This window comes from Callorhinchus milii, unplaced genomic scaffold (assembly GCF_018977255.1).
Source record: "Callorhinchus milii isolate IMCB2004 unplaced genomic scaffold, IMCB_Cmil_1.0 Scaffold24, whole genome shotgun sequence".
In the NCBI taxonomy this organism is placed as follows: domain Eukaryota; kingdom Metazoa; phylum Chordata; class Chondrichthyes; order Chimaeriformes; family Callorhinchidae; genus Callorhinchus; species Callorhinchus milii.
The window spans coordinates 1474891-1486252 of NW_024704765.1; the positions used below are offsets into that span (position 1 = coordinate 1474891).

Here is an 11362-nt window from a genome sequence, read left to right on the forward strand (position 1 = left end):
AAGTCAGATTGAGTTCTGGAGAGCGGGGACTAAATGGCTGAAAACCCACCCTCCGATTGTGGGATAGTGAGGGAGAGGGATGTGAAACAAGATGCCCACAGTGTGAGAGGAGTGGCCAAATTGGTGAGGTAATTACTGTCAAGTGTAGTGACTGTTATTTGTAGGTACCAATCACAGTGGTCCGTTTACACACAAGAAGATTCCACAAACAGCCGTGTGGCGAATGACCAATTAATCTGGAGGTTTGAAGAGATCGAAATGAAATGAGCTGATGGTGATCACTGACATTAATTACTCATTTAGTAATTTCATCCCCGGGAGGGTTGCGATTTCCCCCATTATCATTGTAGTTTCGCCTCATTGTGAGCATTAATAGCTGACATTACTGCAGGAAATAATGTGCCTGTGATCCCTTAAAGGGAATTTGGCAACGTTCCAAGCCCATGGCCAACCTCAACTGAACACACACGTAGACAATGATACGAGAAAACGCTGTGTACGTTATATCAAAATGGGGAACAACAACAATAATATAACTTATAATAACAATAACATATAATTACACTTAACCAACACCTTTCATGTCGGTAAGACATCGCAAAGCATTTCACAGGATATAGTGTAAAAGAGTGATTCATGTAAATTTCTGTATAATTTGCAGATGAACACAGCAGCCACTGGCGTACAGTAAAATCCTACAAACGCTATGAAGTGGGTGACCAATTTTTCTGGTGGATTGTTGTCCAGGGCACCAGGAGAAAGAGAGAGAGAAACCCCCTTCTCTTTTCCAATAGTGCTCTGGGATCTTTAAACCCCTGAACAGGAAAAATGGAACCTTGGTTTAATGCCTCACTCAAAGGATGGCATCTCCAAACATGCAATGCTGGGTGTGTAGGGAACCTGGGCTCCTCCATCATCACAAGAGATCCCAGCATAACATGGACAAGGGAGCCTTGCAACCAATAGTTGAGGCACTGGTAATAAAATAATAATAATAATCCTTGCATTTGATGTAGCGCCTCATTACGTCTTGTAGACATCTCAAAGCGCTTCACAGGGTAAAACTGTTCAGCTGAGATGGTGGAAATCCCACTTTGGTTACTAGTTGCCATCAGGGCAGAGAGAGGGAGTGTTCCTGCAAGTCATAAGGAGTCAATCACCAGATCTCAGTGGTTCTCTGCTGCAGATGTGCGAGGGCTGTGGTGGGTGAGAATGAAGTTGCTTTGGTTTGGCTCTCTCTGGGGTAGGAATCAATCAACAGATTAGCTCCACACAGCCAAACTCTCACCAGTCTCCCCCCAGTCACTGCCCTGTCGGGTCCTGAGGCAGAGAGAGAGGCACAGAGCTGCACATGAGGGGCCGGACCTCAACACTGACTTTCGTGGAGAGGAACTGGACTGAGGGACGAGGAGAAGCGCTGTGTGTGAGTGGTGTATATGAGTGTGTGTGAGAGAGGGAGAGGACAGGGAGTGTGTTACAGAGAAGCTGTGGGTGTGTGAACGTGTCTGAGGCTGTGTGTGTGCGTCTGGGGGGAGGTTGTGTCTGTGTGTGTGTGGGGGGGTGTCAGTGTCAGTGTGTGTGGGGGGGGTGAGTGTCAGTGTGTGTGTGGGGGGGGGGAGAGTGTCAGTGTGTGTGTGTGGGGGGGTGTCAGTGTGTGTGTGTGTGGGGGGGGGGTTAGTGTCAGTGTGTGTGTGGGGGGGGGAGAGTGTCAGTGTGTGTGTGTGGGGGGTGTCAGTGTGTGTGTGGGGGGGGGGGAGTGTCAGTGTGTGTGTGGGGGGGGGTGTCAGTGTGTGTGTGGGGGGGGGGTGAGTGTCAGGGTGTGTGGGGGGGGGGATGTCAGTGTGTGTGTGTGGGGGATGTCAGTGTGTGTGTGGGGGGGGGTGAGTGTCAGTGTGTGTGTGGGGGGGGGAGAGTGTCAGTGTGTGTGTGTGGGGGGTGTCAGTGTGTGTGTGTGTGGGGGGGGGGGTGAGTGTCAGTGTGTGTGTGTGGGGGGGTGTCAGTGTCAGTGTGTGTGTGGGGGGGAGAGTGAGTGTCAGTGTGTGTGAAGGTGTGTGAGTGTGTTAGAGTGTCTGGAGAGGTTGTGTCAGTGTGAGTGTGTGTGTCTGAGGGTGAGTTTGTGTGTTTGGGGAGGACTGTATGTGTGTGTTTCTGAGGGAGGGACAGGGAGTGTGTGAGTGTGTCTGTAGGTGAGTGTTTCTGTGTGTGTGTGTGAGTGTGTGGGAGGGACAGGGAGTGTGTCTGAGGAAGGGACAGGGAGTGTGTGAGTGAGTGTGTGTGAGAGTCTGAGTGCGCCTGTGTGTGTGAGGGTGTCTGTGAGTGAGTGTGTGTGTCTCTGAGTGTGCGTGTGAGGGGTGGGGGTGTGTGAGTGTGTGTGAGTGAGTGTGAGGGGTGTGTGTGCCTGTGTGAGTGAGGGGGTGGGGGTGTGTGTGTTTGAGTGTGAGGTGAGGGGTGGGGGTGTGAGTGTGGGGGGGTGTGAGTGTGTGTGTGTGTGAGGAGGGGGGTGGGCAGGGCAGGGCAGTGGTGGGCAGGGCAGGGGGGGCAGGGCTGGGCAGGGCAGTGGTGGGCAGGGCAGTGGTGGGCAGGGCTGGGCTGGGCAGGGCTGGGCTGGGCAGGGCAGGGCAGGGCAGTGGTGGGCAGGGCAGGGCTGGGCAGGGCAGGGCAGGGCAGTGGTGGGCAGGGGGGCAGGGCAGGGCAGGGCAGGGGGGCAGGGCAGGGGGGCAGGGGGGGCAGGGGGGGCAGGGCAGGGCAGGGCAGGGGGCAGGGCAGGGCAGGGGGCAGGGCAGTGGTGGGCAGGGCAGGGCTGGGCAGGGCAGTGGTGGGCAGGGCAGTGGTGGGCAGGGCAGGGGGGGCAGGGCAGGGCAGGGCTGGGCAGGGGGGCAGGGCAGGGCTGGGCAGGGGGGCAGGGCAGTGGTGGGCAGGGCAGTGGTGGGCAGGGCTGGGCAGGGCAGGGCTGGGCAGGGGGGCAGGGCAGGGCTGGGCAGGGGGGGCAGGGCAGTGGTGGGCAGGGCAGTGGTGGGCAGGGCTGGGCAGGGCAGGGCTGGGCAGGGGGGGCAGGGCAGGGCAGGGCAGGGCAGGGCATGGCGGGCTGGGGGTCTCAGCTGGTGGGGTATGTGCTGGGGGTCGGGGGGTGGATGGCCATCATCTCGAGCACTGCGCAGCCGCAGTGGAAACAATCCTCTTACGCCGGAGACGCGATCATCACCGCTGTGGCTCTGTATGAGGGACTGTGGATGTCCTGCGCTTCCCAGAGCACCGGACAAGTGCAGTGCAAACTGTACGACTCACTCTTATCTCTGGACTGTGAGTAAAGGCGGGGGGGGGGGGGGGGGGTGTGTGTGTGTGGGCTGTGTGTGTGTGGGGGGGGGGGGGGTGTGTGTGTGTATGTGGTGTGTGTGGGGGTGTGTGTGTGAGTGGGTGTGTGTGTGTGTGTAGGGGTGTGTGCGGGTGTGTGTGTGTGTGTATGTGGGTGTGTTTGTGTGTGTGTGGGTGTGGATGTGTGTGTGTGGGTGTGTGTGGGTGTGTGTGTGTGTGTGTGGGTGTGTGTGGGTGTGTGTGTGGGTGTGTGTGTGTGTGTATGTGGGTGTGTGTGTGGGTGTGTGTGTGTGTGGGGGGGGTGTGGGTGTGTGAGTTGTGTGTGTGGGTGTGTGTGTGTGTGTATGTGGGTGTGTGTGTGTGTGGTGTGTGGGTGTGGGTGTGTGTGGGTGGGGTGTGGTGTGTGTGTGTGGGTGTGTGTGTGGTGTGGGTGTGTGTGGGTGTGTGTGTGGGGTGTGTGTGTGTGTGTATGTGGTGTGTGTGTGGGGGTGTGTGTGTGTGTGGGTGTGTGTGTGTATGTGGGTGTGTGTGTGTGGGGGGGGGTGTGTGGGGGTGTGGGGGTGTAGGGGGGGGGTGTGTGGGGATGTGTGTGTGTGTGTGGGGGTGTGTGTGTGGGTGTGTGTGTGGGTGTGTGTGTGTGTGTATGTGGGTGTGTGTGTGGGTGTGTGTGTGTGTGGGGGGGTGTGTGGGTGTGTGTGGGGTGTGTGTGTGTGTGTATGTGGGTGTGTGTGTGGGGTGTGGGTGTGTGTGTGGGGTGTGTGTGTGGGTGTGTGTGGGGTGTGTGTGTGTGTGGGTGTGTGTGTGGGGGGTGTATGTGGGTGTGTGTGTGTGTGTGTGTGTGTGGGTGTGTGTGGGTTGTGTGTGTGGGTGTGTGTGTGTGTGTGGGGTGTGTGTGTGTGTGTAGATGGGGTGATGGATGCTCCCCCCTCCCCCCCCCCTCCCCCCACACACACACATTATTCATTTCAATTTCTTTTTGCGTAAAATTAGCCAAATCTGGAGAACCGTTCAGTAAAGTAAACAGGAAAATCAACAGAATAAACTTCTCTGTTATAGAACAGAGAGAAACTCTGAGCACTGCACTGACTAACTCACACTGATCACATTATAATATAAAACATTATTATGTATAATAGTCTATATGTTATATTTACAACATTTTATTGTATAATTAACTAATTTTTGATTGATTTTAAACATCCCAAGTGGCATTTTCTTTTTTTAAAAAAAATCAGTGATTCAAACCGTTCCTTGTTTTTGTTTCATAAAGTAAATTATTATTATTTTGGGGGGTGGGGTGGGGGGGAGATTATTTCTACTATAATTATCATCAATATTGTGGTTCTGACCTGCCGAGTGGTGGGGGTGAGACTGACACAACAACAACAAAACTCCCTTTTATTCCACGTGCAATGGATAAGTTGTTGTTTATTTTGGGGGAGGAATAACGCACAAAATGGACAAACTGGTGTTTTGGCTAATTTTACGCGAAAGAAAATTAAAATGCATATAGTAATAATAATCCTCGCATTTGATAAAATGCCTTATCACGTCTTCACAGGAAAGCATATTGACTGTATATTTTGTGGGCATATGGGGTGGGGTAAGGACTCCAGGATATCAAATTAGATTAAGTGATCTGATAAATAATCACCGATATCAAGTATAATATTGATCCATTTTGAGTGAACTCGTTAAGTTTTGTATAGAGCTCTCACTTCTGAGTTGGCTCGTGTGTTCAAGCCCCATTTTGATCTGGAACCCTTATAGACTGGACCGACTCTCCTGGTGTCCTGCCAACAATCGTTTATTCACTTCATGGTTGTTTGGGGGACGTTTCTGTGCGCAAATTGACTGGACCTCCATCCCACGATCGCTTCACCTCACTTCCTCCCTCGCCTCCTTCAAGGCCGGTCTCAAGACCCTTCTCTTCGATCGTGCCTTTGGTCTCCCTCCCACCTCTCTGCCTTCCCTCACCCCTACACCATCCCTCCCCCATGCTCAGGCCCGACACCTGACTGTTCAGCACTTTGGGACGTCCTCCCGACGTGAAAAGGGCTCTATAAATGTCATTTTGATGTTGGTGTTGTTGACAATGTGATGAGGCTCTGTATCAAATGCAAGAATTATTATTATTATTATCTGGTACTCAGCACCTGCTAATGTTAATACTGTTCAGAGTTTCTCTCTTCTGATTGAGAAGTTTATTCTGCTGATTTTTTTCCAGCGTTTTTTGTGCAGATCAAAACATCCTCCATACACTGCATTGGCTGTTTGTGCAGATATGTTGTGTGATAAAATAGCCACAGCATTCGGCTGGAGTCACTGTGCTTGACAGATATTACTCTAAAGTGTTTGAGGGTGTTTTGGGGTTTGGGTTGTTGAGGAGCTGTAACTCTCCCATGCAGTGTTCAGAGGAGTGCTGCGTGGTTGGCGTGATGTCCTCAAGATGAACTGTAAATTGAGGTCCTGTTGGGGGTGTATGACAAAGCTTGCCGCACTCATGGCAAAGAGGACAGCGTTTCTCTGCTCACTAACTCACTAACTCACTCACTCATTAAAACGTTAAACCGAGATCCTGTCTGCGCCCGTTCAGGTGGTCGTTAAAGATCCTGTGGCTTCTATTCGAAAAGAGAAGGGAATTTCTTCATCCCTGTGTTCTGGCCAACAACACCAACAGATATTTTTTAAAAATGGGTCACTCACCCCATGGGACATTGCTGTGAGCAACTAGTTGCTATGATTCGCCTATAAAATTCACCTCACTTTAGAGTGAAGCGCTTTGAGATGTCTTAACGATGCGATAAGGCGCTACATCAAATGTAAAAAATAATATTATGAACACAGGAGTTATTCAGAGTGTTTTGTGTTTAGCGCACATACAGGCATCCAGAGCTCTGATGGTCCTGGCTATTGTCCTGGGATTCCTTGCTGTGATTGTCAGTGTGGTGGGGATGAAATGTACCAAAGTGGGAGACAACGCTCCAGTCATCAAGAGCCGTATCGCGGTGGCGGGAGGCATTCTGTTCCTTAGCGCTGGTAAGTATTTTGTCTTGTTTTTAATAAGGCCACGTTAAATATCAGATCTCTTCTAGAACATAAGAATTAGGAGCAGGAGTCGGCCAGTCGGCCCCTGAAGCCTGTGCCCCGCCATTTGATAAGATCATGGCTGATCTTCAGACCTAACTCTAATTACCTGCCCTGTCCCCATATCCCCTAATCCCTCTATTTTTTTAAAAATCTATCAGTCTCAGCCTTGAAGATGTTCAAGAACTGAGCGTCTACAGCCTTCTGGGGGAGTGAATCCCATAAATTCACTACTCTCTGAGTGTAGAAATGTTCCCTCAACTCTGTTCTAAAAGGCTGACCCTTAATTTTCAGACTGTGACCCCCGGTTATAGATTCTGCTGCTTGAGATGTGACCAGTCAACATGTTGTAGCAATGTGTAGTGTCAGTCTGTGGCTCAGTCACTGACGCTCTCGCCCCTGGGTGGGAAGGTCATGGGTTCGAGCCCTGCATTGGGACTTGATCCCTCAGTCTAGGCTGACACTCCAGTGCGATGCTGGGGGGCAGGGGGCTGGGGGGAAGGATGGTCACAGGTGCCATCCTTCAGATGAGATGTTATGTTGAAGTCTGCCTGTTTAGGAGGATGTTTAAGATCCGGTGACTATCTGAAAAGAGAAGGGCCTCAGTTAAAAAACAGCTTGATGCTGTAATAGGGAGGATGGGATGGTACGGTTTGGGATTGTGGGAGCAAGTGGGCTGAAGAGACCTCTCCTTGTGAGCCTGTGTTGTGATCTTGTGATTGAAGGTCAAACGGAGCCCTGACCTCCCCGCCTCGTGTATCTCCACAGGATTCTGCACTCTGGTGGCCGTTTCCTGGTACGCGGCCAAAATCACCAATGACTTCTTCGATCCCTTTACCCCCATCAACGCCAGGTATCTCTGAACTCGCCTTTAATCCCTCACCGCTGGCTAACATCTCTCTTGTCGCTGCCTCATCCCACAAGTTGAAATTCCTTCCAGATTTTTTGCTTTTTTTTATTTTACATTTTTTTAAATTTAGTGTGTCCGGTTATTTTCTCAAATCATCTCCCTCGCTGCCATCCGCCTCTCTGTTCCTGATCTGGCCGCACACCCCCTTGGGCTGCAGCTTCATGGGCGCTGGTTGCCCTCCAGTGCACACCTCCCTCCCCCTCCGCCTGCCTGCCCGGGCATTATTCATGTGCGGAGCCTTGACCAGTGGCTGTTGGCAGGTTATTCAACTGTATAACTCCGGCACAGAGGAGCCTGACACATATGCCACATATGCGCTCAGCCAGTAGAGGGTGCCATAAAGGGTCCAGGACCGGGAAGCCTGGCTGGTTTCACCTTCCCTGACGTGGGATAGCCGTGGGCCAGAGCCAATTTAACATCCAAACACACGTGGAGTCCTGTATCTCAGTGGTTAGAGCACTCGCCCTTCAAACGAAAGGACTGGAATCAATTTCCATCTGAGCGAAACATTAGGCAAGATTCCTTACTCTTTTTACAGAGCAGTAAGTAGGAACCCGGTTGTTAGTCGATTAGCGGATCGCTTTTCCGGGGGTAATAATCTCTTCACAATGGAACTTCTCAGCAATATGATAAGGCGCTGTATCAAATGCAAGGTTTATTATGTTGTGAATTATGGGGACTTGATCTCACATATGGATCTGTTGATTTTATGAACTTTGACCTCTTGCTTTCCTCTTCCCCCCCCCCCCAACACCATCCACAGGTATGAGTTTGGTTCAGCCCTGTTTGTGGGGTGGGCGGCAGCACTTCTTACCTCATTGGGGGGGTCGTTCCTGTGCTGTTCATGCCCCAAGGAGGAGCAAAGAGGCCAGATGTACTACAGATCATCTCAGCCCTCCACAGTCAGAGAGTACGTGAACAGTAAACTTTATCTATCGTCACTTTTAAAGCCATTTCTTGGTGATGTTCAGTGTTCAATATGAGGCTAGAAGCCTCATATATATATATGTTTAATTATATATATATAGTAAATCTGTTCACATTTCCCATACTTTGCAAAATACCACAAAAAAAATCTTTAGACATTAAAAAAGATACACAGATGATCTATCGAACTTCATGCTTCTGTTACAACAAGAAGAACAACAAATTGCATTTATAAAGCACCTTTCGTGTCCAGCGGATGTCCCAAGGCTCTGGACACGAAAGGTGCTTTATAAATGCAATTTGTTGTTCTTGTTGAGAGTTTGCATGGGTGCTGAAGACGGGATTCAAAAGGGGTGCTCAGGTGGGAAGGTGACCGAAGGCCCAATTGCCAATGATAGGGCGGGGGAACATGGAGAAGGTCAGTGCCTGCTGAATGGAGGGAGCAGGCAGTTTGGTAGCCTATTAGAAGGTCACAGAAGTAGCGAGTCTCGAGAACGTGGAGGGCTTTGAAAGCGAGCACAAGGATCTTGAACTTGATCCTCTGGGGGATGGGTAGCCAGTGGAGCCGGATGAGGGTGGGGGTGATGGGGTCATGGAGACTACTGAAGGAGAGGACACAAGCTGCAGAGTTCTGGATGATCCGTAGCTTGTAGAGGAAAGCGTTAGGAAGGTTGGGCGCATGTAGTGGTCCATTTAAGCTGAATGTCAATGCCGTCTTGTCAAGGCCTCTGGATGTCTGAGGCCATCCTCATTGTCTCTTTCCTGCAGGTGAGTTTCCTCCTTAACAGGTTGTGCAACATTTAGCACAGTTGGTAGCTCTCTCACCTCTGAGGCAAAAGGTTGTGGGTTCAATCCCCACATCAGGTCTTTGAGTTGCACAGTCCAGGCTGATACTCCAGCGCAGTGCTGGGGGAGGCCTACGATGTTGGAGGTGCCGATGGGAAAATGACCAAAGAGGTAGCACTTGAGATGAATGTTGAAGGAGGCAAGGGATTCAGGGATGGAGTTCTAGAGAGTGGCGACAAAGAGGCTGAAGCCCTGACAACTGATGGTGGGATGGGCAGGGTAGGTAGGGTGGGGGATGTAAAGTCAATTGACTGTATATTTGGTGGGCAAAATGTATGCTTTAGATGGGGTAAAACGTGAGAGGTTATTTCCATTGATCAGATAGTCTGTAACAACAGGATGTGCACCAAATGCAAAAAGGGGAAGAAAACAAAATAAACCAAACAAGATTTGTAGAATAATAGAAGTTGTTTTGATGCAATGCAATGTGGAATATCTGACCACAAATACCTGTTCAACTGCCGTAAAAATCATTTAATAGGGAACTGGATAATTGCTTGAGAAAAATAATATTAAAGGATACTTGGAAAGAACAGGTGAGTGGGATTAGAGTAGAGAGCTCCAGTAGGGGAGTGAGCACCAGCACAGACACGATGGGGAGAGAGTAGGGAATGAGGTTAGAGTAGAGAGCTTCAGTGGGGGGGCACGAGCTATGATTGATGTTTCTCACTGACAAGTTTTTCTTTCACATTTCAGAACCACCTTTAAAAAGTCGATGACTGCCAATGGGGAGCAGTATTTGTAGGTCAGCATCAACCAGAGGAGTTTGCAATCTCCAAAGAAGCAATAGAGTTTATTCTCTATCCTCTAATGAGAAAGTCAATGGACTTTCTTCACATTAGCAACCGTGAAACATCAATGTATTCTATGTGCTCATTAAACGTGTACTTAGCTCCGAGTAAGGTGTGTAGACGTGACCTAAACTAAACTTAGCATTGTCCTTATATCCCCTCCTCCTTATATGTGGAGTCCTGTATCTTAGAGATTAGAGCACCCGTCTCGCAAGCGAGAGGAACTGGGATCAATTCCCAGCATGGAGAAACTTTGGACAAGTTTCCTTACTCCACACGCCTCTGTTTACCTAGCAGTAAGTAGGAACCTGGTTGTTAGTCGATTGGTGGATCGCTTTTCGGGGTAATCTTTTCAAAATAAATAAAAATAATAATTTGGTCACTCAATCCACGACTGTTTTTGTAAGACGTTGCTGTGCGCAATTGGCTGCTGCGGTTCACCCACAAAATATCCAGTCAATTCACTTTACAGTGTTAGGGTTAGGGTTGTGAAGCGCTTTGAGGCATCTCGAAGACATGATAAGGCACTGTATCAAATGCAAGGATTATTATTATAATAATGCAAGTGCCTAGAGATACTGTGTAGATTCATCATCCGTGTGTGCTGCCCATTGTAATATTTCTGTACACTGTCTGTTGTGAACTCGCGCTATTTACCGGAACCTGGAGAGAAGGAACGTTTTCTTTTAATAAATGTAAAAAAATATTTCTCTGGGTACTCGAGGACATCAGAAACTTTGAGCTCCTGGGCACGCTAAGCTGACACCACCACCAACAAAAACTGGAATTTATATAACACCCATCATGTAAAATAACATCTTGGAGCAAATACAAACACGGGATGATGTGGGGAGGGGAGGGGGGGACAGAGGTAAGTGACCATAGGCACAATCGAAGATGGAGGTGATCAGATCGCATTTAAAGATTGATAGAGAAGAGGTGAGGAGAAGGTGATGGGGACGGCTTCTGCCTTTACATGTAAACTGCAGAAAACTCAGGCTCATTCCTGACCTTGATAGGAATATAGCAGCAGGAAGAAGCTATTCAGTCCCTCAAGCCTATCCCACCACTTTCCAAAATCACAACTGATCAACAAATCATTGCTGTCTGGCAGACAGACAGTAACACTCCAGCGCAGTGCTGAGGGAGCGCGGAGAAATGAGACCTTCATTGAAGTCCTAGCTGTGCCTGTTAGGGGGGCGTTAAAGATCTAGTCGAAAGAGAAGGGAATTTCTCTCTCCCGGTGTCTTGGCCAACATTCCCCGACGTACAACTGGTCACTCGCTTCATGGCTGTTTGTGGGACATTGCTGTATGAAAATGGCCTGTCACCTTCACCTACAAATTGATAGGGACTCGATCTGTATTTTCTGGCTTTTTCTTGGACTTTCATCCCCTTTTGAATTGTTTAATTCACATTCATGTGAGGGGATGGGGTCAGGGGGAGGGAGAGGAAATCCATGCCAGAGCCTCGTATACCTCAGTGTACA

General features: G+C 49.7%; 1 protein-coding gene across 1 annotated transcript; it reads left to right on the top strand.

Moving 5' to 3' along the window:
• Positions 1-3077: 3077 nt before the first annotated feature.
• On the top strand, positions 3078-9980 carry cldn19 (claudin 19). The gene is made up of 5 exons (XM_042343637.1): positions 3078-3300; positions 6187-6351; positions 7168-7252; positions 8073-8219; positions 9779-9980. Exons 1-5 carry the CDS (start codon positions 3078-3080, stop codon positions 9825-9827), a joined length of 669 nt encoding a protein of 222 aa, XP_042199571.1. The 3' UTR covers positions 9828-9980.
• Positions 9981-11362: the final 1382 nt, after the last annotated feature.

Bases quoted from the DNA above. Each gene is read 5' to 3' on its own strand.
- cldn19 (XM_042343637.1), top strand. From the start codon at position 3,078: ATGGCGGGCTGGGGGTCTCAGCTGGTGGGGTATGTGCTGGGGGTCGGG. The intron at 3,301-6,186 runs GTGAGTAAAGGC...TTTTGTGTTTAG, and splicing joins CTCACTCTTATCTCTGGACT to CGCACATACAGGCATCCAGA. The intron at 6,352-7,167 runs GTAAGTATTTTG...GTATCTCCACAG, and splicing joins CATTCTGTTCCTTAGCGCTG to GATTCTGCACTCTGGTGGCC.